This window comes from Psammomys obesus, unplaced genomic scaffold (genome assembly GCF_907164565.1).
Source record: "Psammomys obesus unplaced genomic scaffold, mPsaObe1.curated_primary_1811, whole genome shotgun sequence".
Lineage (NCBI taxonomy): Eukaryota > Metazoa > Chordata > Mammalia > Rodentia > Muridae > Psammomys > Psammomys obesus.
Genome location: NW_026591598.1, coordinates 17365712 through 17392693, shown reverse-complemented (window position 1 = coordinate 17392693; position 26982 = coordinate 17365712). Strand labels below are relative to the sequence as shown.

At 53.6% G+C, this 26982-nt stretch overlaps 1 protein-coding gene across 1 annotated transcript; it reads right to left on the bottom strand.

Annotated features, from left to right (window-relative positions):
* Nucleotides 1-703: 703 nt before the first annotated feature.
* Nucleotides 704-26324, bottom strand: Aldh4a1 (aldehyde dehydrogenase 4 family member A1). The gene is made up of 15 exons (XM_055610929.1): nucleotides 26038-26324; nucleotides 14087-14180; nucleotides 13902-13994; nucleotides 13081-13128; nucleotides 12426-12581; nucleotides 11275-11424; nucleotides 11123-11197; nucleotides 10279-10466; nucleotides 8203-8276; nucleotides 7305-7501; nucleotides 7045-7092; nucleotides 6124-6276; nucleotides 5545-5666; nucleotides 4653-4771; nucleotides 704-2275 (listed from the first exon to the last, which is right to left on the bottom strand). Exons 1-15 carry the CDS (start codon nucleotides 26094-26096, stop codon nucleotides 2163-2165), a joined length of 1689 nt encoding a protein of 562 aa, XP_055466904.1. The 5' UTR covers nucleotides 26097-26324; the 3' UTR covers nucleotides 704-2162.
* Nucleotides 26325-26982: the final 658 nt, after the last annotated feature.

The following is a 26982-nucleotide window of genomic DNA, read 5'->3' as shown; positions in this document are numbered from 1 at the left end:
ACACAGAATCCAGAAAGGGAAAGATGTGGGTATGAACAGAGGTGCAGAGAGAGGGTGGGAAGGACAGAAAGCCAGGAAGGAGTTCCTCCAGGAGGCAGTGTGCTGGCAAATTTCTCACCAGAATGGGCTCATCCTCTGTTCAACTTAAACATTCAACAATCAGACGAGGACCACTCACACTATTAAAAAATCCGTTTTTTGTTTGTTTGTTTTTGAGACAGGGTTTCCCTGTGTAGCCCTGGCTGTCCAACTCACTCTGTAGACCAGGCTGAACTCAAACTCAGAGATCCACCTGCCTCTGCCTCTCTAGTTCTGGAATTAAAGGCATGTGTCACCACCACTACCCGGCTTCCTGCTGTGCTTCTTAAAGCCAGATATGGAGATAAACACCTGTAAATCCAGCACTCAGGTCTAGACACTTAGATTCAAGGCTAAACTGAGCTACATTGCAAGACTGTCTCAAAACAAACACATCGGGGATGGAAAGATGGCTCTTTGGTTAAAAGCAGTTACTGCTCTATCAGGAAACTAGAATTTGGATCTAAGCACCCACATTGCACAGCTCACAAATGTCTGCATCACAAGCAGCGACTATCAATCCTCCCATTCTGGCCTCTGTAGGCATCTGTACACACGCGCGCACACACACACACACACACACTCACTCACTCACTCACTCAATAAAAACTCAAGAGCCCACCTCTTTAAGCTGAACTCTCATTCAAAAACCACCTTCATAGAAACTTCCACAGTGGTTGACCAGGTCTCTGGGGACCGCGGTCCAGCAAAACTGACACATAAAATTCACTGCCAGAGAACACGGTGGTGGTGGCAAAACAATGAGTAAAAACAGGTAACATTTTTGAGTATCTGTCTCACACTGTCCAAAATCCTCATGGATCTGCTCCCTTGATCCTCCTCGTATGCGATGGGATCATCACCATTTTAGAGATGAAAGGTTGGAAAATTCACGTAACTTATTGGAGACCTCCTTCGTGGCAGACAGAAAGCCACAGTTAAACCTAGCCATTGGGCTTTAGAGTTGCTACCCCCCAGCCTCAGAGGCCCCTCAGTCCTGCCAAGGGCATCATGTGACAAGATGTTGGCAATGCGTTAGAGTTGGAAAGAGAAGCCACCCAGCCCCTCACATCCCTCCCAAGGACCACCGCTTTGATTAGATATTTTCCTGGGTGGCCATAGTGTGCCCCATCCCCTCACAGTATAGAACCAGTGGGAATGGGGACTCTTGTAGCCCAGTGGGAAACGACATAGACCCCCAAGAGGAAACAGCATAGAGCTGACCTGGTACCTGCTCCTGAGTGTGAGAGAGGGTGGCCCTTGGAGACACCCATGCCAGCTCCACGTGGGTCCTTGGCAAATGTCCTTGAAGGGGAACCCTGCACGCTCTCAAGCCACTAGAAACAACATCAGATGATCCGGGACCCAAGCAGGAGCTCACACTGACCACCCCTGGGCTGGCTGCATCGGACAACTGCATGGAATGGAGGCCCACATGGAGGTTTCCCAAAATTAGCCTGTATGGGATGACCACTGGACACTCCCAGCAGGTGGCCAGGAGGGAGGAAGGCTCAAGGACCCTCAGACACCCTGGAAGAAGGCACACGGGTCTAAGGCATACAGCTGGGCACAAGTTCCTGCAGGAGGATCCGGCACAGACCAGGGAGCAAAGCCAGTTGGTACCCCTGCAGCCATCTGGCTGAGGTCATGTGGACATGTGGAGGGGTCAAGGCCAAGGTCAGGAGTCTTTGAGTGACAAGATTACAGGCACCGGAGCTGTCTCCTTTCCCCACAAGTTCCTGAGAGCATCTCTTTCTCCGTCTCTGAGGGCCTCTGAGCCACCGGGCCCAGGATGAAGACAGTGAAGCAGACAGGTGAAGAACCTTCCAGGCACCAGGGTGTTCCACAGTGGATGAGATTTCTGGGTGAACTGGCTGCCCCTCCACAGTCTGACACAAAGCCAAAGCCTGAGCACCTGACTCCAGGGAAAAGGAAGCATCAGGATACAAGCCCAGTGGCCAGGTCAGGGTCAAGCTCAGCTGTAAGAGAATCCAGGAGGGGCTAGTGGGGAGCAGTGGGTCAGTGCAGAGATGTTGGCCATCCGGGTGGACAGCCAAGTGGCTGGCACAGGTGCCGGGCAGGGCTCACTTCATGTAGGAGTACTGCCAGTCCCCCAGGGGCTTATGAGTCTCCTTGATGACCTGGGGTGATGTCCAGCGCAGGACGTAGTGGGGACCTCCTGGTTTGTCATTGGTCCCTGTGGAAAAGACAGTGCACAGTGGTTCTCAGCAGCGGAGAGAGGTGGGGTGGGGAGACCTATCGTGATGGATGGGGCAGTAGAGGGACTAAGGGTGTCTAGAACACACCCTCCTGAGAGGCTTGGTGAAGTAGGCACTAAACACATTCACAGACTCAGGGCTTGATGAGCACATTCAGTGGCCACGTGTACGTGGCTGGAGGGAAGGTGAGAGGCTGAGGCTCACAGTACCAAAATGTTAAAACACCAACCAAAATCAACACTGCCCGGCCAAGCAGTTCCTGAGAAATAAGGGACACATAGACAGCCCCAAACAGGAATTCAAACACAGTACTTGAGTGAATCACTTGACCACAAAGAAAGGAAGAATTATAATAAAACTAAAAGCCAGGCCTTACCTATCAATAATCAGCTTAAATGTAAATGGGTTAAATTCTGCAATTAAAAGTCACAGTGAGTGAAAAGAGTTTAAAAATAAAATAACTAAATAAAAACAAGACTCAGGCTGGAGAGAGAGAGAGAGAGCTCTGCAGTTAAGAGTTCTTCCTGGTCTCCCAGAAGTTGGTTCCCGACACCATATAAAGTGGCTCACAACCCCCACTAACTCCAGCTTCAGGGGATCTGACACCATCTTCTGGATTCTTCAGGTACCTACATACAATGGCCTGTTACTCACATACATACACAGAGTTGTTTTTTTTAATTATCTAAAAATAATGTGCACACCTTTAATCCCAGCATTTGGGAGGCAGAGTCAAGTGGAACTATGTGGATTCAGGGCCAACCTGGTCTACAAAGCAAGTTCCAGGGCAGCTAGGGCTATGTTATAAGGCCCTTCCAAGAGCTGGCATTACAGGCATGTGCCATCATACCCAACAATAAAAAATTGCTTATTTTAAGTAAATAAGTAAACAAGACCCAATTATACATTGCCTACAGGAAACTCACTTTACCCCTGAGGACATGGGAAGAGATGTAAATACATTCCTAAAGACACAGCAGTAGCTCACAGCAGATGAAAACACACTCTAAACTAAAAGTGGAGATGCAGGCGAGAGGGAGGTTATAAACGAGAAAGCAGTTAAGCCAGAAACAGAAAACAATAGCTGTAAATACACAGGCAAACGATAACAGAACACAAAAGCAGAGGAAGTGAGTATCAATGGGCACAAAGGGAGAGGAGTATTGTATTGGAGGGACTGTAAAAACCCCACTTCGTGAAGGGCAGAGCATGCAGAAATGAGGGCAACGTAGAAACTAGTCACACACATACATACTCACGCACTCACGCAGGCAAACAGAGGAGGACGTGGAGAAAAGGAAAGCCTGGTACAGGCGAGGCGAGTTAGTACAGAATCATGGGAAATGCTTTGGAAATTGCTCTCTTAAAAAATGACAACAATCCCTGCTGCATATTTAGACAGGAAGAGAGTGAAACTGGCATCCTGAAAAGACACCTGCGCGTCAACGTTCACTTCCACTCCACTCACAACTGCCAAGAGAACAGAACAACCAAAGGTCCCATTGACTGAGGATCGGTTGGGAAAAAAAAAAAAAAAAAAGTGTGGTAATACAGGTTGTGGCGGTATCACTCAGTCACGAGAAGGGAAGTAGGAATCAATGCGCTGTATGGAAGAAGCCAGGCTCAGAGAGATGAGAATGGTGCGCCCTCGTTCTTGGGGGCCCCGAAAGAGCTGATCTCACAGAAGCTGGCAATAAGATGATTACTAGAGGCTGGGAATTGCAGAGAGGGAGGGCAAGTGTGGTGGTGACAGCGGAAGGGGGGGAAGGAAGGGGGACGGACGGACGGGACAGGACACTGAGCTAAGTTGGGAGTAAGTCCGCACCTTAGGGTGACTGTGAGTAACAGTTATGCCACGTATTTCAAAGGCCTAGAAGAAAGGGAGCTTTGGATGCTTTTAGTCACACACACACACACACACAAAAGACAGACATCTGAAGAGACAGATTGGCTGCCTTAACTGCCACCTGCTGCATGCATGAGTAAAATATCCCATTCTTTGTTAGCATGTGTTCTGGCCCTGGCTGCTGCTGGGGGTAGGGGGGCAAATAGCTGCTGGCAAATCATGGCCCATCCTGGGCCCAGGCTTCTCCTCTTATGACCCACACAGCACTGGATTTAGGTGAGCTTTGGCCTGGTGGCAGAAGTGTGGGCACTGAAACTGACGCCCACAGCCCTCCCCCATGCCTCAGTTTCCTCCAGCGAACAACAGAAGAATAGCCTCCTGGCTTTGAAAGCTCCTGAAAGGTCCCTGTGTTTGAATATTCACACCTCCCCACAGTGCGCCATGCTGTTCCTACTCACACCCTCTGAGGTAATGGCCAGGCCTCCGACCAGGTCTCGCCTCCCACTCACCAGAGGCCCGGGCGCCCCCGAAGGGCTGCTGGCCCACCACAGACCCAGTAGACTTGTCATTGATGTAGAAGTTGCCAGCAGCGTTCCTCAGCATCTGCGTGGCTTCCTGGACAACCGCTCTAGGTGAACAGACAGGGTGGTGACCACAGGGGCTGCCAGGCCACATCTGGCCTCCAGTCCCCCATGCGGCCCACACTGGACCTTCCACCTAAGCAAGCAGCCCTTGTAGGAACAGGATACTGGCCAGCTGCTAGGGTGGCCCTGGACAAATTAGTCTCCAAGGCTCAGCTTCTCCCCTGAGAAGGAGATCCGATCACTCGCCTCCTGGGGCGCCACTGGGAGGCCTGAGTGGAGAGCACAGAGGGTCAGGCCACAGTTGTGTGTGTATGTGTGTGGCAGGGGAGGGTCCCCAATTTAACTCAGCCATTTCACTGAAGCTGAGCAAACACCCAGACCCCATGTTTCCTCCCAGGCTCCAGTATCACCGCTACCTTTCTGACCCAGACACAGTGGCTACAGGGCCAAGGAGGAAGGAAAATGCAAAAGCCCAAGGCAAGCATCCCGGGACCCACGTTAGATCTGCCTTCACTGCAGCAGGTGGCCAGAGCATGGAGCAGGGTGGTCACCTAGCTCAGCAGGGCCCCGAACAGGTTGGCCATGAGCTCCCAGGCAGAGACACGGTGGTCCCCGGGGGTTCCTGACACCTGGCTCTAACAGACCGGACTGCTGTGTGCCCCTGCGTGGGGCCACCTGCCTGTAGGTGTAAGCTGAGAGGACTGAGGGAGAGCAAAGAGGGAAGGCAGAGGTGGGATTCGCATGAACTGCGGCTGGGATGGTGCTGAACTGGCCAGGACGGGCACACCAGCGATGCGGGCAGGGTGAGGCCACTCACTTATCCTGGGCGAACACTGCCCCCGTGAGGCCGTAACTGGTGGTGCTGTCAACCAGCTGCAGCGTCTCCCTGTACTTGTCGTCAGGGTACACATACACCGTCAGCACGGGACCGAAGATCTCCTGGGAGCGGGAGAGAGGGGTTTGCCCCTGCGAGGTCCCCCTCTGGCCGCCCTGGCCACCATCCCAGGTCTCAGCCCACACAACAGCCCTCATCAGGGACAGAGGGGGGCTGGTCCCTCCAGGTTCCCTCCGGTCTCTGTGTGCCCGGCATCCCTACCGTTTGGCAGAAGATCCAGAACTTTCTGCCACGCCCTCACCTGGAAAGTAAGGCAGCCAGGCCCTGGGGAGCAGGATGCTTGCTCAACAGCAAGTGCTAAGGCCCCTCTCTCACCAAGGGTCTGGGGCGCCCACAGTGGCTGTGGGAGCTGTGGCAATGGGGAGCCGGGCCACAGCCAGCACACTTGTCTTGGACAGGCCCGAGCTCTGAGCTCGCCCCAGCTGTGAGGTGTTCCTGCCCGGCCACCCCTCCTCAAGCCTGAAACCGGATAGCAGTTAGAAAGCAGCACAAAGAGGTCACCTCCTTCATGATGGGCTCCTGCGGGTCCTTGCTCTCGATGATGCACGGCTCCACATAATAACCCACCGTCTCATCACACCGACCCCCCGCCAGGACGCTGAGGCTGGGCGAGGAACGCGCATGCTCCAGCCATTTCTTGATGCGGGCGAAGGCCTAGGGCAGGTGAGCAGAAGCATCAGAGACAGCTGCCCCCCTCCAAGGCTCACCCCAAAACACCTCTGCCTAAAGGGCCTGAGTTCTGGAAAGGGGAGCAGGGTTGGGGCCACTGAAGGTTAAGAACAAGGCCTGGCTAACGCCAAAGCAGGGACACAGGGAAGAGTACATGCTTGTGTGTGTATGTGTGTATACATAGCGTGTGTGTCTTTGTCTGAGTTGTATGTGTATGGTATGTATGTTGTGTATGTGTGTATATGGTGTGTGTGTATGCTGTGTATGTGGAATCTGTGTATACACACATAAGCATGTGTTATGTAGTGTGTGGGGGCACCCACATGCATGATGAAAACCAGGTGTCCTTACATATAAACGCACTTGGAGATAAACATATAGAAAAGGTGCATACATAACTATGTGTTTACATTTAAGCACATAGTTAGCTATGATTACCTGCACGTGGCTGCAGAGATGTGTTTTTTGTGGCCTACCCACAATGGTTCCAGAGCTGGGCTCAAGTGCACACATGAACCTGCTTGTACGCGCGCATGCGTGAGTGTGTGCACACACACGCACTTTAGGGGCTTGCTGAGCCTGCTTGCAGGGTGTGCAGACATGAGCAGCCTTCCACCACGGATGACCCTGCCCTCTTCAAGGCCAGGGAACCGGATATCTGGTTACAAGCCACAGTGACCAACCTGCCCCTCTCTGTCCTAGATCTGCACCCAGCGCCCCTCCCCCAGAATGCACTGCATCCCACACCCCTACCTTGGCATCAATCACTGCAGAGAAGAAGGCCCCAAAGTCCTCTGCAGGCTGGGGACAAGGAAGAGAGAGATGAGACACTGCAGGCCAGAGACAAAGGGAGCCCCTTCCCCACAGCCCACCCCGCATGCACAGAGCCCCTGGGGAAGGACCCAACCTCAGAGAGGCAGAGAGAGCCCGGGGGAGGCACTCAAAGAGCTGGGGAGAGCGAGGCAGCCCAATCCCATCAGCCACCTGCTGGGCGCAGCAGAGGTGCCACTCACATCGCCCACTTTGATCCTGCTGTGCTCCTCCAGCAGTCGCCCTTTGATCTGTGGCCACAGCGACTGCGGCACGTAGAGGCGCGAGCAGGCTGAGCACTTCTGGCCGCCATACTCAAAGGCCGAGCGCAGCGTCCCGCTCACCACGCTGTCCACGTTGGCTGAGCTGTGCACAAAATGGAAATTCTTCCCGCCACACTCTACAGAGCACAGGGTGCAGGCAGGACATGACTGGCTGTGGCCTGAGCCACCACCCACACTAACCCACAGTCCCACACCGGTCCCGGCTTCTACCGTCGTGTGTGCCCCACGGAGAAATTCCCTTGAGATCTTAGCACCCTCCCAAAGCGTGTGCTACGGCTCTTGGTCCCTGGGGACTTTGCAAAATGGGGTCCTGTGCCCCAGGGAGTTTGGGAAACATGGCATGGCCAGTTATGCTCGCCCAGTACATAAACAGTATACTGAAAGCTCTGAGAAACCCTGTTTGACTCCACTGGCTTTGCCTCACGTGTGTATCACATTTTGGGGATCACAGAATGGTTTCTCAGTAGGAGTCACCACAGTCCATGAGTTAGCTCTGCTGCCCTCCAGGCCTCCATACAAACCCACAAACAGGCTCCCCTGCTCATAGAAGGCAGCCCCCAGGCGAGTGTGCCACTGACTAACACAAGCCTAAAGGAACGCAGCTTTCAGTTCCCCCAAAAGGCATGATTCAATGTTCTATGTTCATACGTGGTTCCTGAGGGGGCCGCTGCAGAGGCTGATGGAGGAGTCCCCAAGGTTGGCTTCCAGCATCCTGGCTCCCAAGAAAATCCTGGCCACCCCCTCGATCTCCTGCTCTCTCATAATGGCCCAGGAAGGGGGAATGAAGAGGTAGGTCCCTGTGAGGGGTGGGGCTTACCTCCAGCCAGGCGTGGGAAGGTGTGGTACCGGTCCAGATTCTGGGCTACCTGCTTCCACAGGCGTTTGAAGGTGCTGGAACCAAAGAGTAGAGCGAGTGTCAAGAAGCCTCACTAGGAAGGGGCACTAGAAAGTCCTGGGGAACGTGGGCAGGGGTCACCGCAGGAGCAGGAGGAATTAAGAGGATAGTGGCAGCTGTGGTGGGGGGCACACAGAAGGCCCAGATGTGAAAACAGACAGTTCTGGCCCTGGCTCTGACACAGGGCTGCGCAGTCTTAGCTTCATGACTTACTGTCACTGAGCCTCCAATTTTATACAAGAATGAACCCCACGTGCAGGGATTCAGGTTTGAGTCGGAACTTAGGGTCACGCTGGGCACACTGTAGTCCCTGACAAGAAATATACACCCCTGTGGCTATTGGGGGGGGAGGGGAATGCTGGCCCAGCGCCTGGCCTGAGGAACCACACCAACAGCTCAGGCCGCGCCCCAACCTGCCGCCCTCGGGACACAGCTTCCTCCCCAGGCATCACTGTGACCAACCTTTGCACCACAAAACAATAAAAATGCTAATCACCCAGCCACAGCAGCTAACGGTAATTTATGACTTTCCTACCTTCGGCCTAGCAGCTTGCCCAAGCGTGGCAAACGGTGTGTATGTGGGTGGCAGTGGGGTGGGGGGCGAGTTAGGGGTGGGCCCACTGAGCACTGGCAGGGCAGGCTTCTGGGGAAAAGGCCTCGTCAGCACTCTTCAAGCTGCTACCCACACTAGCGATCCAGGACGAGAAGGTACAGAGAAGACGCTGTAGGTACCCCCTCCCACGGTAAGAGGGCAAGAGCTAAAGATGCAAAATGGGACACCGGGCTGTCCCAGCCAACTCTACCCAGAGACCCAGAAGGCTCCTCTGTCAATGACCTACACATGACTCAACTTCCACCATGCCTGCACACCCTGATATCATCACTCCCAATGAATGACGCCCTCTCTGCCAAGGCCAGAACATCTCGGACCAGACCCCAGCCCTGCAGACTGCCGCCAGCTCACCATGCTGCCCTAGGTTCTCATGTACTCTGCCCTAGGTTCTGACCACAAGGTAGCCCTGTGTGGTCCGTGGCCATTATCCCAGTCCCTGGAGTCTACAACCTCCTGACCAGGCCTTCTGGAGCAGCTCCAGCCAGATCCTAGGATAGAGTGCCCACACAGGGGGAGAAGGCCCAGTGATGGACAGACCCAGGATAGACAGACCCTGGAAATGGAGTGGGACTTGGAGGCAGGGGCTAGAAAGTGTTGTCCATCTCCAGCTAATGGTACCATGAGACATGCAGGCTCAGCGGGACCAGAGCACGCACCCTGTCCCAATTACACATGGCTGAGACACGGCTGCTAGGAATCTAAGAAAATAAAGCCAGTCACTCTTAGGTCCAATGTACCACCCCAGCCTGAAACAGAACTGTGCTTACACCATACCCTAGAACCTTGTGGGTCTCCTGCTACCTTCAGCACACAGCCCAGACGCTTCTGCAGATTCAAAAGGCTCCTAGGAGCCCCTGGGCTAAATATCTGAGAGGTGGGACCAAGGGAGGCAGGGTGGGGGATGGGGAGAAGGGGACCTCAACCTCATTGATCACTTATTTCCAGCCTTGGCCCGGAGCCCTGAGCTTCAGGAGTTGGAAGACACCTGCTGGATCATTAAGCCTGGTGCAGATGCCTGGTGCAGACTGTGCCCAACTCCATCCTCCAGACCCAGGGGACATGCCTTCCAGTGCATCATAGGCTTAGCCTGCAGGGACCCCTAGTGTCCTATAGGAAGGAGACTTCCTATAACCCTGTCTAGCCAATCTGCCACCTGGGTGCCTTCTCCGAGAAGCAGGCCCCATACATGCTGTTTCTGGCTCAGCCGTTCATGCCCGCTGTGGTAGAAGGCTGCTGTGAGCCACAGGCTGTGTTTCCAGCCCACACAGACCTCCCCTTTTCCATCCTTCAAATATTCAAATATTCAACAAGACGGCAACCTACCACTCTCGCCATTCACGTTCATGAGGGGTGAAAAGAGCCCCACCCACACCCCCGGCACTCACGGCACACTGCCTGTGAAGTTGATGCCACAGAGGTGCTCTGAGCTGGTGATCGTGTCCCCGAATGTTGGCCCATCGGCTGGAACAAACTGGATTATGTTGGGGGGCAAGCCGGCCTCCCGGAGGATGCGGTAGACAGCGTAGCAAGCCAGCATGGCAGTGTCACTGGGCTTCCACAGGACCACGTTGCCCTGTCATAGAGGTGTCAACGTGACACACAGGCGGTGGGATAACATACCATGTACCCCACTGCACCTGCCACACGGTCACCCCTGCCTGGAACTACTGCGACCCATGTGCCCCACTCATGTAATGTCCACTGCTCTCCAGAGGCCCACCCTGTCCCGCCATGGAGGCCCCAGTCTTCACCTGACTCCTCCCTGAGCTCCCTTTCGCTGCAAGCCTGGGCGGAGCCCTGCCCTCACTCCAGGCTAGAGCTGTTCTCGGTGTTCTGGGCCGCTCCCGGGTGTGGCTGAGCAAGCACTCACAGACTTTTTGCACGTGGGCTGGGTCAGGGCGCGTGCACCATCACAGGCACCGGGAGGGCCCGTTCCATGACGCACGGGGCTGTCCCCGTGTATGCACACAGGACACACATGCCCTGACTAACGTCCAGGCAGCTGGACCAACCAGCTCTCTACCTGCCGGGCTGTTGTTACCCTCCACAGCAGACTGGGAGTTCCCACGGGCTCAGGCACCTTCAACCAACAATGGCAGCGGAGCCTGCGGCTTTTATTTCAGAGCCCAAGGCCCAAGACATCCCGCCTCCAAATCCCAATCTGTTCCACTGTTTACTAGCTGGGAAGCTTTGACAAATTAAGTCCCTGATACAGTCCCAGGGCCTTACCATTAAGGCCGGTGCACCTGCCAGGTTGCCTCCAATGGCAGTGAAGTTGAAGGGTGAGATGGCGGCCACGAAGCCCTGAGCAAGAGGGAGACGGTGAGGTGGAGCTCAAGGTTCCCAGCAGGCCCCGAGGCTCACCACCGGCCCTGCGGTACCTCCAGCCCCCGGTACACCACGCGGTTGGTGCTGGGTGGCACGCTGATGGGCTGGTCCCCCTCTAGTTCTATGGCAAACTTGGCGTTGAACCGGAAGAAGTCGATGAGCTCGGCTGCAGCGTCGATCTCCGCTTGGATCACTGTCTTGCCCTGTTAGGAGGGCGGCCCAGGTTCAAAGACACCAGACAGGCCAGAGCCAGCCCCCAGAAGGGAAAGGACCCGATTCTGCCTCAGGCATTTGAACCTCCTCACTTGTACACTCTGGCTGAAAATCACCTCGCGACCATCTTGCAGAGGCACATAGAGGCTCATAATTCTGCCATCCCACTCGTGTGAGGAGCCTAGGAGCCAAAGACCTGCAGAGTGCTGCCTAGAATCCTTTGAACCGCAGGTCAGATGAAAAGGGATCCCCTTGTGACATCCTAGTGCGTCTACCTTCCTGACAATGCCACTTCCTAACACAAGGGCAAAGCTGAAAGGAAGGTGGGGAGAGGTCATCCCGCCTCCAAACAGCAGAGGGCGCTCTCACCATGGAGACGGACAGGACTCAACAGGCAGCCTGGGGCTTCTCTTAATTCTTAGGAATTCAAGAGCGGTTCCTTAAGCCAGAATGAGCCCCTCTCCCTGGTTCCTTCCTCAGGGCAGTGCACTGCTCACAAGACAAGCCCATTCCTCAGGAGACTCCTTTGACAACTTAGAGAAAAATCAGGCAAGACATGTCCTGCTCGCACAGTAAATATCTACACTGAACACCCGGCTGCTACCTGAGCTTTAACTGTAACTGACAAGAAACAGAATGCTCCAGGGCGGAGCAGAGTGGCCCTTCCGGGCCTGGAATGCCAGGAGGCCCGTAAGCGGAGGACAGGCTTGAGCAGGAGCAGCTGGTCAGACTCCTATCTAGGCAGGGGACACTGGGCAGAGCCAGAGGTGGCCTGTCCTTCCCACAGGCTCCTGCTGAGTCCACGGCAGGCCACATGGACTCAGCACAGTCTGCCTAACCTGGTAACCCATGTTACCTCCCAACCCCTCTGCCTTGTTTCTGGGGAACATATCCAAGTCTCCAACGGCTCCTGGCACACAGACAGTGTTCAGCTAACATCTTAGTGACAGGAATGGAGTATGACAGCATGACCAGCCCTGTCAACCCTCACCTGTCCCACCATGGTCTTGGCAAGGACTTCAGCCCTCCGTGGACCGCTCAGCATATCCGCCGCCTTCAGGAAGATCTGGGCCCGGTCTGCCACAGGCTTCAGGTCCCACTCTTTCCTGGCAGCCAAGGCAGCTTCTATGGCTTTGTTGAGCAAGGCCTGGAGAGAGAGGTACAGGGCTGCCTTCCGCCTTACACAGCAGGGAACGGAGGAAGGGCACTAGCTACCAGCAGAAGGCTGTCCAGCCCTGGCCACACAGCTACAGACAGCCTGCCCTGCTGTCATTGAGGTTGGAGGCTCCTGCCAGGTTAGTTAGTCAGCTACTACAAAAGGAAGTTCATACCCCACTTTTTCCCTGGGTCTAACTAAGGAGGTACCACATCCTTGGGACCCGTGACACTCCAGCTTCTCGGTTAGACCACAGCTTGACTCACACACTGGCTGCAGATGACCCCGACCCCACCAGCCCTCATTACCATATGGCACCAGCCTTCAGCCCATCCCACAGGCTCTCTCTCTCAGTCTCTGCCAGCTCAGGTTAACCCGTACCTATCTAGTTCTGTTGCAGACTCAGCCCAGACACTCTCCGGGCTCAAGGAGAAAGGATAGTGAGGTGGACTCATAACTGGCAGGGCAGCCACGGTCACTGGGGACTCACCTTGTCTGCGTAACAGAACTTGGCCACCTTGTGTCCATGATTAAAGGGCTGGAAAGGAGAGAAGAGGGAGGCGTCCCAGTTCATAAGGAAGGAAGGCCAAGCCCACAGATCACTCTGCCTTTCAGGGAAAGCGTAGCCTCTGTGGTCAGTCAGACATGCCTGAATCCTAGCCCATCGACCTACGGCACCAGGCCATGGCATCTCCCCCCTAATTCCCCCCCCCCAACTCTCCAAGCCTAGAATCCATGCACCCAGCCTCAGTTAAAGATTCTTCCAACAGGCCCGTGAGGCAGCTTGGTGAGCAAAGACGCTTGCCACTCAAGTTTAGTGACGTGGATCCAATCCCCAGACCCCATATAAAGATGGAGAGAGGGAACCCACCCCAAAGCTATCCTCTGGCCTCCACGGGTGCCCTGGGCTCAGAGGCACAAAGCTAATGGGAGCACACAGAGACGGGTTGGTTCTCTCAAACTGGATCCAGCACATGGTGCTCTTATCACTCTTCCTGCCCCTGACTGTCTGCCCTGTGAAGCTCCTGGTCCACTGAGGGCCATGCTGGTTTCCAGAGAGCTGAACCCAGCTCTCCAGCCCCAGCCTGCACCTGTCCTATAGGAAGAAGCCACCAGAGGTCCACACACTCTTCCCAGGCTCCCGGCTTCTGACGGGACACGGGAGTGGGCTAGGCATGGTACCCTTTGAGTCTAGAAGTTTTAGGCACCCAAGGGATTCAATCTCTGGGAGGGGACGATGACCCCTAAAGCAGAGAGCACAGCCCCGGGCCTGTGAGCTTCCACAGGGAAGCCCTCCCCCGTCAGACCTACCGACAGCTGGTACTGCACATCTGACGTCCACACCTCCTCGTCCCCGACAACACAGGGGATCGCTTCTGTCCGGCCCTTCAGGTCCTTCAGAGCCTGGGGAGAGAGACAGAATAGGGACGAAAACTTCCTGCCTCTCCCTGTGGCATGCCCCACACACCCTAGGGGACACCCTGTCACACTCTTACCTTCTGCAGCGCATCCCGCTCAGCGCTGCCCTGTGTGAATGCCAAGGTGGGCTCATTGGCCACCGTCAGAGAGGAGACGTGCCTCCAGCGCAGCCTGGGAACAAGCGAGGGGAGAAAAGCAAACCGGTCAGCAGGCACCACGCCAGTCCCTGTGTCTCCACAGGTGGCCCTGGCCTGGGCTGGCCCACACAGCGGAAATCAAAGCGAGTCGAGGGCGTGGGGAGATAACTGGCTTTGGATCTAAGACTTAGAGATTGTAGTTCTACCACTGTGTCTTCAGGCTTGCCTTCTCTGAGTCTCTTTCTACAGTTATTGAGCAAGAATGAGCCAACCAAACCGCATGGTCGCCTGAAGTTCATTTTTTAATGAACGGGAACCAGTGTCAGGCTCCTATGACCCGGCTGATGGGTGACCCCACCTCCTTCTTTGTCTACAACTGCAGAGAGGGGAGGATGGACAGGACAGAGCCAGCACAGTGGGTTCATCATTCCAGAGCCAAAGGGCCAGCCCTCCCACGTCCCAGACACAAGACGTCTCCCAGGCCTCAGCGTCCTCCGTAAATGAGGGCAGCTCAGAGCACATCTCAGTGTTGGCCACACCAAGAGGGCACAGGCCTCAGGGCAGGCCTCACCAGCCCTGAGAGCCACTCCCATCAGAATAAGTCTCCTGCTCATTGGCCATTTTATAATGAAAATGACTAGCTGAAGCCTGAAATTAAAAAACAACACAAAAACAAAATCAAACCACCCTGATTTAGTCTAGACCAATGGTTCCCAACCTGTGGGCCACGACCCCTTTGGGGTTCACAAGTCAGATATTTACTTTACGGTGGCAAAATTACACTTATGACGTAGCAATGAAATAATTTTATGTTGGGGGGGGTCACTACAACACGAGGAACTATATTAAGGGGTCACAGCACTAGGAAGGTTGACAATCACCGATCTAGACAACGCCAGACCCCGTGGGCAGGATGCTGGGGAAGGAAGGCAGCCATGTGCCTGGGGTGCATGGACTGAGGGGCAGTCCAGAAAGCTGAGCGTGCTCTGGGCTGGGTTCTGTTGGGAAGTGAGAGTGACGCTACAGCTGGGTAGAAAAGCAACCCCTCTCCCAGGGCTAGTGCATGGGCGAACGTGGCCTGGACTGTGCTTAGACAAGATGAAGAGGTCTCTGTGTGTCCTTCTATCTGGGTTCAGAGCAAAGCCACTGGCTGGTCCTCTGTCACTATAACCATGCTCATCAGCACAGAGTGGCCAGGCTAGGAAAGAAGGGCCACGTGTTTCTCCTTTTTTCATGGGAAGGAGCGTGAAGGCCCACAGGTCTAGCCAGGGAGGCCTGGAGAGAGGAGAAAGCGAACTGATGTGTGGTGGGTATGGCCCAGAGGGAAGAGCAGAGAGGTGGGGTAAAGGCAGAAAGAGGCCTGGGGGATTAGGGGGGGGGGGGGAAGGGGTGCATTTGCTGGCAAGATGTGGAAGAGGTGGGAAGCCAAGCACCTAGCTGAAGGCAGGGAGGAGAGGGTGTCTGTTCTCCTCCCCACAGTCACACCCAGAGGCCAAGTCACATTCCTTGGTCCCACCCTTGTCTGGCCAGAAGAAGAGTAGGTAGGATAAGACAGAGGCTGCCTCACGCCCAGTCCTGCCTCCCATCAGCCTTCCGTTCCAGTGCAAGAGTGAGGCCCGTGGGGTTACAACAGACACCAGACAGCTAAAAGAAAGCAAAGCTGGCGAAATCCACCACATCCCCTCCTCCTGTAGTCCTGGGAACAGGGAGAGTGGCGGCCGCTGTTTCTACGGCCTGACAGAGGGGAGGTAAAAATCTATTCCATGGTTCCAGATCTAGCGGGGCTCCAGGCCTTCCCCAATCACCCACTATATTGGACACTGCCGTTCCTGGAGGCAGATAAGTCAAAGCCAACGCCCCCTTCCAGTCAAAATCAATTCACCTCCTCCTCTGCGGAGCGGGGAGCCTGTCTCCTCAGCACAGAAGCTAGAACACTACAGCGTACCTTCAAAGGTCACCTCCAGCTGTGTGTGACCATGCCAGCCATCCCTCACCCAGTGGCGCTGGATAGACTTACCAGGGCCAAGGAGTCCCCAAAGACCCCACCACCACCACCAGGATCACTTTCAGGAAAGATCCAGCTCCAGTAAGAGAAAGTCAGCACATACCCTACCCACACCAGGCCTCTCTTCCCTGCCAGCCCCCCAGAGCTGATGCCAGACACAGAAATCCACTCACCCTCCTCCTCCTTCCCTGGCCGCAGAGGCCCACTGTGACCTCAGGCTCACAGGGGCTTTCTCTGACCTTTGAAAGTCTCAGGCCCTGAGGAGTCCAGTTCAAAGATCAAGTTGAGCCTGAGTCAGATGGTGCCAAAAATAACAGGCCTTCCTTCCAACAGGCTCTCTCTCTCTTTGGCTAGGAGGCAGATCATTCCACAAGACTCTCGGCTTCCAGGACAGTGGTTCTCAACCTCCCTAAGGCTGAGACCCTTTCATACAGTGCCCCATGCCGTGGTGACCCCCAACCGTAACGTTATTCTCGTTGCTACTCCATAACTGCAATTTTGCGAATTGTAACGTAGATATCTTTGAAAATATAAGTTTGCCAAAGGTGTCGAGACCCACAGACTGAGAACCACTACCCTGGGATTTCCCCAAGGACTTTCTAGGCAGGGCGGTTTTCCTCCTTCATTCATTCATGCACGCGTGCATGCATTCATTCATGCAGTCAGCACACTTACCCGGCAGCAGCCAACACAGAGTTAATCCACCCAGCAGGTTGTTTAAGCCCCACATATTTCCAGGACTGCCCCAGCAGGTGCCTCACTCCAGGATGCAAACTTGACCCTGCTCTCAACCTTCCCAAGGTGGGCAGGGTCTGCACCCAACTCACATTTCCCTAGTAACCTGGGACAACGCCTAAAGGACCTTCATACAGCCAGGGCCTGAGCCAGTAGGCCGTTCTTCCCCGCTTCAGAGGCCTCAGTCCCTTTCCGCCCTAGCAACAGGAGATGTCAGGACTTCCAGGAAAGAGCCAGGGGCCAGCTGACTCAGCGATCTTTAGGGGAGGGAAGGGGATGGGGAGGTTGAGGGCTCCACCCTGCCGAGGGTTCAAAGTGCCATCAGCTCTCATCAGAGCCGACGTAACTGCCACATCTCCTCCACTATCTCCAGACTGCTCCTAACCATAACCCAAGCTACACAGTCCTGCCTCCTTAGCACCGGGACCTGTTCTGAGAAACACACACGCAAGCAGCTTAGTCATTGTGATCACACCACAGCACACCCATACAGAAACCTCTCAGACACAAGGTGAAGGAGAGGGACCTTTTTCAACCAGGGAGTGCCACAAACAGGACACTGCCACACTGCAATACTGTTTTGCAGGCAGCAAATTTCTTTATTTTCTCTTTGAGACAGGGTCACACTGCGTAGCCCAGACTAGCTCCAAACTCACTATGTAGAGGAAGAGGACCTTGAGCCTCCTCAAGTGCTGGCTGGGATTACGGGTGTCCGTCTCCATACTGGGTTTGTGCAGGGCTGTGGATGGAACTCAGGGCTTCAGGCATGTCAGGCAAGTACTCAAAAAAGCCACACCCCCAGCCATCCATTACAATTGTATGGGACCACTACAGGATGAGTGAGGGCCACGGCTGTCTGCACAGCAGACTGAGGACTATATTTTATTTCTTTCTTTCTTATGTGTCCCCGCAGTGCACATGTGAAATCAGGAAAAAACTTGTAAGAGTGGGTTCTCTCCTTCTATCACGTGGATCCTGAGAACCAAACTCAGGTGGTCAGGCTTGGCTGCAAAAACCTTTACCTGCAGAGGCAGCTTGCAGGCCCAAGACCCAGGTTTTAACATGAAAACTAGACTGAGGGAGACTCAACTTAAAACCACTTCTTCTGAAATGGAAATTCTGAATCCGAAGACAGCCTTGAGATCATTCCCCATCACGCCATCCCCTCCCGAAGCACAGCTGCCCTGTCCTCTCTTCAGACCTCCCATCACACTCAGATGCCCCTCACAGGTGGACCCCAGCCCCAGCCCCACCGCAGAGTCTGAAGGGGGCTCCTCTCCCTTATCTAAGAGCCAAGCAGGGGTTCATGTTAGAGCCTGAGCATCTGCTCTTGGAGCAATCAACAAACTCCCAGAAGTAGCCTGTGTCCCCTCCATGCTGTTCAGCACACAGTAAGTACCAGCAGAGAGAGAGCGTGGGAAGCCATGAATGCACACAGGGTGTGGAAGGCTGAACTTGTGAGCCTGTACCTCCTGCTGTCTAAATACCAGGACAAGAAAGTAAAAGAAGCTAACTTGCTTCCTTTAGCCTCCTGTTTTCCAGCTGTAATCTGGAGCCTGATAAGGCAAATCCCCCTTATCACTCAATTAGGTGTAATTAGGGTGGCAGTGCAGGCTCCTGGGGAGGGGAAAGTACAGGGCCCAGGGCAGGGCCCTGGAGACAGTGCAAATCGTCCCCTGAACTCTTAGGTGAGGAGCACTGAGCTGAGTGGTGTAAGGATACGGTCCTTGTGTCATTTTCTAATGCTGTGATAAAACACTCTGAGGAAAAGCAACTTGAAGGGGAAAGAAAGGGTTTACATCAGTTTACAATCCAGGCCTGTCGTGGGGAAGTCAAGAGTCAGGAGCTTCAGACAGCTGCTCACATCACATCCACAGCCAGGAGCAGAGAGAAGAGAACACACACACGCTCAAGTGTTTGTGCTCTGCTCAGCAGCTCCTGCCACCCATACCGGGCTGGGTCTCTTCAGAATTAACTTAAGACATTTCCCTACAAACGTGCCCATAGGCCAACCCAAAGTAGGCAATCAAGACGTCTCTTCCTAGGTGTTTCTAGGTTGTGTTAAACTGAAGGCTCGGGTACCATCTCACTTAGTCCGCCATCCAAATGCACTAGGTTACAGTGTGACCTCATTTTATGGATAAGTAAGCCGATGCTTGGGGACAGCACTCCTCCTTTGCAGCTCATCTATAACGGAGCACACTTATGGCTCTTCTTCCTCTTCTTTTATTTGGGGGGTGGGGAGGGGTTTGAGACAGGGTTTCTCTGTGTAGCCTTGGCTGTACCGGACTCACTTTGTAGACCAGGCTGCCTTCAAACTCAGACCTGCCTGCCTCTGCCTCCCTCCTGGGAGTTCTGGGACTGGGATTAAAGGTGTGCGCCACCACTGCCTGGCTTAATTTATAGCTCTTATTCAGGAGACATAATCTGTGCTCAAAGGACATCTCAGGGCCCCTGAGCCAGAATGGATGATGGCACGGGTCAATCCCCTGACCACACAGGATGTCAGAACCACTCACTTCCCGTGTGGAGAAGAGCGCCTCAGATGGACAGTCACTAGCACTGCAGCCCAGCCCTTGCTGTGCACTGGGTAAACCAGGCTGGCCTCGAATTCAGAGATCTGCCTGCCTCTGCCCCAAAGTGCTGGAATTAAAGGTGTGCCCCACCACACCCAACTTGGAGGACTCTCTTACTGTCCTGCTATCCTTAGAATTTCTGTCAGGGCTGACCACCCCAGGCATCCCACTGTGGGAGAAGAGGTGGGCTACCATATGACAGCAATCCTGAGTTTTCTGGGTGCTGAGCATGTGTCCAGCCATTCAGCATCCATGAACTCACTCAACCCCCACGACACACAAGGCCTAGTGATGAAGGCTGGGGCCGGAGGACTATAAGTTCAAGGCCAGCCTGGGCAACTTAGCAAGACCCTGCTTCAAAATTAATGTCAGCCTCGTGGTAAAGCAACTGCCTTACACACATAAGATCCCAGCACAGCAAAGAAAAAAATAAAAAAAAAACAAAAACAAAAAGAAAACATTCCCGAAGACAGGACAACCTTGTGAGTCAGCTACTGATATTTTCCACGTGAGGCTGCACCTGGCCAGGGCCATGGAGCCGCTCAGAAGTAGAGCCAGGGTCCATTCTAACAGTAACAGTTCAATTACTGTGTGCCAGGCACACGGTGTGTCCAGGAGCCAGTGCCAGTGGATGAGGGTGGACTTGAACAAGGCCGGAAGCATTATGAGGACCTCAGGCCCCACCTAGTCCTTCAAAGAATTCACAAAGTGTGTGTCAACCGCCACACCCACAAGCTCTGACCCTTGCTTGTCATTGCCTGTGGCGTGGCTGTTAGGAGTATCCCTACTGTACAGATGAGGACACTGAGGTAGAGTCACGCACACTCCGCCTGCAGAACTCTGATGTGCCTAGGCACCATGAGAAAGGCCAGTGCCTGGGCCCATGCATATCAAAAACCAAACAGGTGGATGGGCCAAGCATAAGGCAATGCATTATGTACCCATGTTCTTGCCCACAGATGTAAACTGACATATACATATGTGTCTTGCATACTTCAAAGGATCTGTGCAGGGATGTACCAGTAAGGGTGTGGATGAGAAAGTTAACACAGGAAAGGGCAGAGGTCAAGGTCAAGGCGGAAAGGAAACAGACAGATGGGAGGTCTGGTGTCCATCAGCTTGAAACCCTCACCGAGTTTCCCTTCATATCCACCGGCCTTTCAGTCTGTGAATTGAGGAGAGCAAACTTCTATCTCACAGGCTGCTGAGGGGCAGAGGAAGGGCCCAGGGAGGAGGCTCGGTTAGCCCAGTGCCTGCCTAGCATGCACAAAGCTGGGCTTCCTCCCTCAGGCTATACACCCTGCAATCCCAGCGTCCGTGAGGTGAGGGCCTCCTGAAGGATCAGAAATTCAGCGTCACCCTCAGCTACATACCAAGTTCAAGGCCAGCCCAGGCTACATGAGAGATGCTCTCAAATAAAAGAAATAACCAAAAGGCAAATGGAAGCCATTGTCACCAGCCACCATCGCCAGCCCCTCCTCCAAGGCCACACGGTGATCTAATGATAAAATGTCTACTGGCGAGGAAGGGCTGGCTGACAAGTTCATTCACTTAGTGTTTTCTCAGAGATTAGAAAGTGTCAGTCACAGCTCCATGTCCTGGGGACACCCAGTAAGGGATGACAAGCCAACGAAGAGGAAAATAAGCTGTGGAGCGTTTACCTACAATGCTTGGGACCATCAGTCTTTTGGATTTCGCATCTCTTCAGATTTTAAAATATTTGCATTCGCATGCCCGTGGGCATGGGACCCCAGCCTAGAGAGGAAATGCAGGCACAAATCAAATTTTATTTGTTTGTTTGTTTGGGTGGTTTTTGAGATAGAGTCTCACTACGTAACTATGGCTGCCCTGGAACTCACTCTGTAGACCAGGCTGGCCTTGAACTCACAAAGATCAGCCTGCCTCTGCCCATGAGTGCTGGAATTAAAGGCATGTTCCACCTCTACCCAGAAAAATCAATTGAAAAAAGGGGGGGGGGGGGTTGAAATATTTTATTTATTTTCATTTTATGTGCATTGGTGTTTCGCCTACATGTATATCTGTGTGAGGGTGTCAGATCTTGGGAGTTACAGACAATTGTGAGCTGCTACATGGTTGCTGGGAATTGAACCTGGGTCCTCTGGAAGAGCTGTCAGTACTCTTAACCACTGAACCATGTCTCCAGCCCACGTTTATTTATTTCTAAGTGTGTGTGTGTGTGTGTGTGTGTGCTTGTGCACATGGGAACAGTGACTGTGGAGGCCAGAAAGGTTACTGGATGCTCTGGAGCAGGAGTTATGAGTGCCCAACATGGGTGCTGGGAACTGAACTCAGGTTTTCTGCAAGGGTCAAAAGCAACACCTGAGCCATCTCTCTGGACTAAAAGTCATCTTTGGTTTTTTTGACACAGGGTTTCTCGGTGTAGCCTTGGCTGTCCTAGACTTACTTTGTAGACCAGGCTGGCCTCGAACTCACAGAGATCTGCCTGCCTCTGCCTCCCTGAGTGCTGGGATCAAAGGACCTGAGTCTGAATCCCCAGAACCCATGTAAAGCTGGGCACAGTAGCACATATGTAAAAACCCAACAGGAAGCTCACGGGACAGTGGACCTGGCCTACATGGTAGCTAACAACAACAACAAAAAAATGAAACCCTGTGACAAACAAGGTAAGCTGACCTGGCCTACACGGTATCTACCAACAACAAAATGAAACCCTGTCACAAACAAGGTGGGAGGTCATGACCAATTGTCCATCTCCGACCACCACGTGTACAGTGTCACACACGCACACACATACACTCAGTTACCGAAACCAAGAGATTTACAGAACATTGTGAAAGTCTGCATTTCAAATATAACTCAGACACCAATTCCTGTCAAATGACCCCTTCCGGGGAGCTGCAAGGGCATGCCACGAAGGGGGTGATCACGTTTCCTAAGCATGTTTGTGGGGGCTATCAGAATTCAATTTGTGGAACCCCAAATTATCTTCATCGTTGAAACTAAAATTGCTCCCCAAGACACAGGAGCTGCATGCAGTGGCGAAGCCAGAGTCATCTTGGTTGATCTTAGGGTCTGTGAGGGAGAAGAGTCGCGTGTGCCTCACCAGCTCGGACAGAAACATGCTTTAAACGGCAACGCGGAATAACTCACCTCATCACCCTGTGATAAGTCACTCTCCTGGACTAAAAATCCCCAAACTGGTATCAAAGCAGGGATTAGGTAAGAGTCCACAAATCCATTAAGAACATAAGGTGAAACCAGACAGTGGTGGTGCACAACTTTAATCCTAGCACTCAGGAGGCAGAGGCAGGCCTCAGGATCTCTGAGTTGGAGGCCAGCCTGGTCTACAGGGCAAGTTCCGGGAAGCCCAGGCTACACAGAGAAACCCTGCCTTGGGTTGGGGTGAGAACCTGAGGTGGGCAGAAGAGGTAGTTCAGTGGGTAAAAGCACATGCTACCAAGCCTGACAACCAGGGTTCAATCCCTAAGATCCACGTAGTGAAGAGAACTGGCAAGTTGCCCTTTGACCTGCACAGATACTCATATGCATTGTACACACACACAAAGACATAGACAGACGGATGTAATCTGGAAATTTTAGAAAGAAAAATACAAGGTGCAGGGCGCAGTGGCACACTCCGGTAATCCCAGCACTCGAGGCAGAGGCAGGCAGATCTCTGTGAGTTAGAGATCAACCTGGTCTACAAAGTGAGTCCAGGACAGCCAAGGCTACACAGAGAAACTCTGTCCTGGGAGGGGGACGGGGGACAACTTGAGGGCTAGGGATACAATTCCATAGTGCCTAGGATACGAGAAACCCTGAGTTCAATGCCCAGTATTGCAGAGACAGAGACAGAGACAGAGACAGAGACAGAGAGGTGGATTACGGAATTAGCATTCTGTGGAGCTGGAGAGATGGCTCACTGGTTCTGAGCAGCTGGGTTCGGTTTCCAGCAGCTCAAACCCACCTGTAACTCCGATTCCAGGAGACCCAGTGCCCTCTCTGGACCCCAGAAGCTCCTGCACGCATGTGGTGCACATAATAACTTACACACATAAGTTAAAAAAAAAATAAAGTTTTTTAAAAGAACGAATGTTTCATTCAGAGACCCCAGAGTTAAACTTCTGAGCCAGAGTTCTCTCGTCTACGTGTGGGAAGAAATTTTCTCCTGTGACACCATTTTCACGTACCTGGATATACATAAATGCACATGAACTCACACACACACACACATACACACTTAAGAAACTTAAGAAGCTGGGCAGTGGTGGTGTGTGCCTTATAATCCCAGAGGCTGGGAGCCGAGGCGAGCAGGCCAGCCAGAGCCGCACAGAAGGGGACCGAACCACCGAAGCTGTCCCTGGGTTGTGCCTCTCAACCGGTGACAACAGGAAGACATCTATCTGAAGATACTGTTGCTATCATGCCCGAAGAAGCCCCCGGCACCAGGGGCACAGGCTGGAAGCACTCCTAAACCTTTTGCGGGGTGGGCCTGCCCCAGAGGTGAAGGAATGCCGCTGATGTTGAAAACCTATCTGGGCATCCTGCCAGGCCAGCGGCCTGTACAGAAGCTAGGCAGCCAGAGCCCGGAGAACCAGTTGCAAAATCTTCCTCCCACCACTTTAAGAGGCCGCACACTGAAGAGCGGGGATCTGGATCTAGACCAGCTGTATGTAACTGCAGTTACATCCATCTGAGCAGAGTTCCCCAGTTGCAAATGAGGACAAGAACAAGCTCCTGGGCTCAGTGTGGGGTCCATCGTACTTGTTAGCTAGCTAAATGATACCGCTATTCAGGGCTTTTCTCTGTGTAGCCTTGGCTGACCTGGAACTCACTCTGTAGACCAGGCTGGCCTTGAACTCAGAGATCTACCTGCCTCTGCCTCTGCTGGGACTAAAGGCGTGTGCCACCACTGCCTGGCTTATTTTATAGCATGGACTGCTTTTTCAAGTGATCAGAGGGCCTTTGTGCCTAGGCCTTTTTCTCCACTAAGTTAAAAACTCCCTGGAGACCCACTCACTAAGCCCCCACCCCCTCCCAGGTCCCCTCGCCCGCAGTGCACGCAGGAGCCCACTGAGCCAGGAGAGGTACAAGGGAAACTTGAAATCTGCTAGAAGGTTTTGCCTCTGGAGCCTTCCATTCAGGGTCTGCAGCGGGCGGTCTCAGGGCAGGAAGGAGGTGAAGGACTGGAGTCTCAGCCTGAAAGAGGAGCACACACACCCCAATCCCATGCCCCCTTTCCTGCCAGCTTCCCATCACTGCAGGCAGAAGAGTTGAAACTCACCCACACCGACCCATGGGGGCAGGGAAAGGGTCACTGATTAACTCAAAAAGGTCACAACTCAGTGGAGGAAGACACAGTGGGTCACAGGCCACAAAACCTGCAAACAGTAACTAAAGGAGGGGTGCAGGGTGCTGTGTAACTCTGAAAGGAAGGCGGACAGAAACATGGAACAACACCCAAACCCAAGGGACCGTGTGCCCCGCCGCTGGGGCGGGATCCGGGATCAGACCACTGAGGATGCTGGGATCCCCGCTAACCAGCCGCCTGCAGCTGGATTTGAAGAGGAGCTCTGGCCTAGAACTTGTCAGTTCCGTCATTACTTGTAATGAGTGTCTAGGCCGGAAGTCTCAACAAATGTGGCAGTCCTGAGAAGAGTGACCAGACACTGCTTTTGGAGACAGGGTCTCTCAAGTGACCCCAGGCCCAGCCTGCACTCACTACACACACACACACACACACACACACACACACACGCACACTCACTAACCAAACACTTGTTTGTGTTTGCTTTTTTGTTTTCGAGACAAGGTTTCTCTGTGTAGCTCTGATCCTTGCTCTGTAGAACTTGCTCTGTAGACCAGGCTGGCCTTGAACTCAGAGATCTGCCTGCCTCTGTCTCGGGAATACTGGGATTAAAGGCCTGTGCCATCACTTCCCTGTTTACCAAACACTTAAAAAACTTACCTTAATGAACTTAGGTCAAATATTTATGACAATAATTTTATACAATTTACCATAGCCCAATATTGAGCTTTTGAAAGGGAGTGGGTGAGAGAGGTCCCTGAGTCTATCAGGGGGGTTCCAGAATGTGAACACAGGGTCTGGGACAATCAACAAATTTGGAGTATACAGCACTAGGAGGAAGAGGAGTGAAGGAATTGGCGCGGGACCCGATCACAGGAGTCAGCAAGAGGGGGCCACTGGCTAAAGAAAAGTGACCATCTAGGGCAGTGCTTCTCAATCTGTCAGGGGTCGCCTGTGAGATACGCTGCATATTAGACATTTGCATTACGATTCGGAACGGTAGCAAAACGACAGTGATAACGATGCAACGAGCATAATTTTACAGTTGTAAGTCACCACAGCACGGGGAACTGTATGAAAGGGTCGAAGCATTAGGAAGGCTGAGAACCACTGGTCTAAGGAGACCCAGAAAGGGGCCGAGGGGTCTCCATAGGAAGGTGGCTCTGCAGGACGCGACCGCGCGCTTAGGAGAGCCATGGGAACCCAACGATTGCAGCCCGCGGCACCCGCAGAGTGGGGGTCGCCCGTGGCTCTCAGGGCTCAGTCAACAGAGGGGTTCACTCACCCAGCGCCCCTCCGGGCGTGTAACAGCAGGGTTCGGGGCAGCGCAGAGAGGGGCAGCATCTCGGAGGGTCTGAGGGTCTTGTCCGACTGTTGGAAGCTCCCAGCCAGTCCTGCCGGGCAGGACTAGCCAAGCCCGGAGCGCACCACCTCTGCGGGAGGCGCAGCATCGCCCGATTCGCCTGCTTCGGGATCTCTGTACGGATGCCCCTCCTGCCAATAAACATCGGCCTAATTTAACATGAAAAAGGCCGCTGTGAACTTCGGGACAAGCGAACCAGGCAGAAAAGCCCTGAAACATATGTTTTCTTCGCCTCTCCTCCTCCCTTAATAGTATGACCCAAGGAGAGAGAGGGCGTGAGACTCGCCGACCAATCAGAGCCACGCGTGGACGCCTCCCGGCCAATTATCAGGACCCGCAAGTTGCATCCTTCTTAGGTCGGGCTGGGAGAGTTGCAGGAGCCAATGACAGATCCTGCAGAGAGCACGTGCTCAGTGGTAGACAGCGCAAGGGGACCAGGCCCCTCCACAGGTGCAGCGGCCCTTAGCCGCTGGAAGGCTGGCCATCTGCGCGGCACTACACTACTCTGCTCGAGCCCGAGGGGCCACACTAAGGCCAGCTCCCGCCGCCACCCCGGGGCTGCCACCCCGGATGGAGCCCAATCTTCTGCCCTCCGCCTACCAGCCTGGCACAGGGCCAAGCCAGCTGCCAGGGCTTGCTTCCTTTCAGATTGGAATCAGTATGAGATAAAAAACCCTAGCGGGCCTGTACTTATCGGTTTCTTTCTTTTCTTTCTTTCTTTCTTTCTTTCTTTCTTTCTTTCTTTCTTTCTTTCTTTCTTTCCTTTCTTTCTTTCCTTCTTTCCTTCCTTCCTTCTTTCCTTTCTTCCTGTCTGTCTCCCTTCCTTTCTCCCCCCACCCTTTCTTTTCTTCAAAGCCTCTGGCCACA

Excerpts from the sequence above, each read along its gene's own strand:
- Aldh4a1 (XM_055610929.1), bottom strand. The coding sequence starts at position 26,096 with ATGCTGCCCCTCTCTGCGCTGCCCCGAACCCTGCTGTTACACGCCCGG. Across the intron at positions 13,995-14,086 it reads AGCGGGATGCGCTGCAGAAG|GCTCTGAAGGACCTGAAGGG; the intron begins GTAAGAGTGTGA and ends CTCTCTCCCCAG. Across the intron at positions 8,277-10,278 it reads AACTTCACAGGCAGTGTGCC|CACCTTCAAACGCCTGTGGA; the intron begins GTGAGTGCCGGG and ends CTTTGGTTCCAG.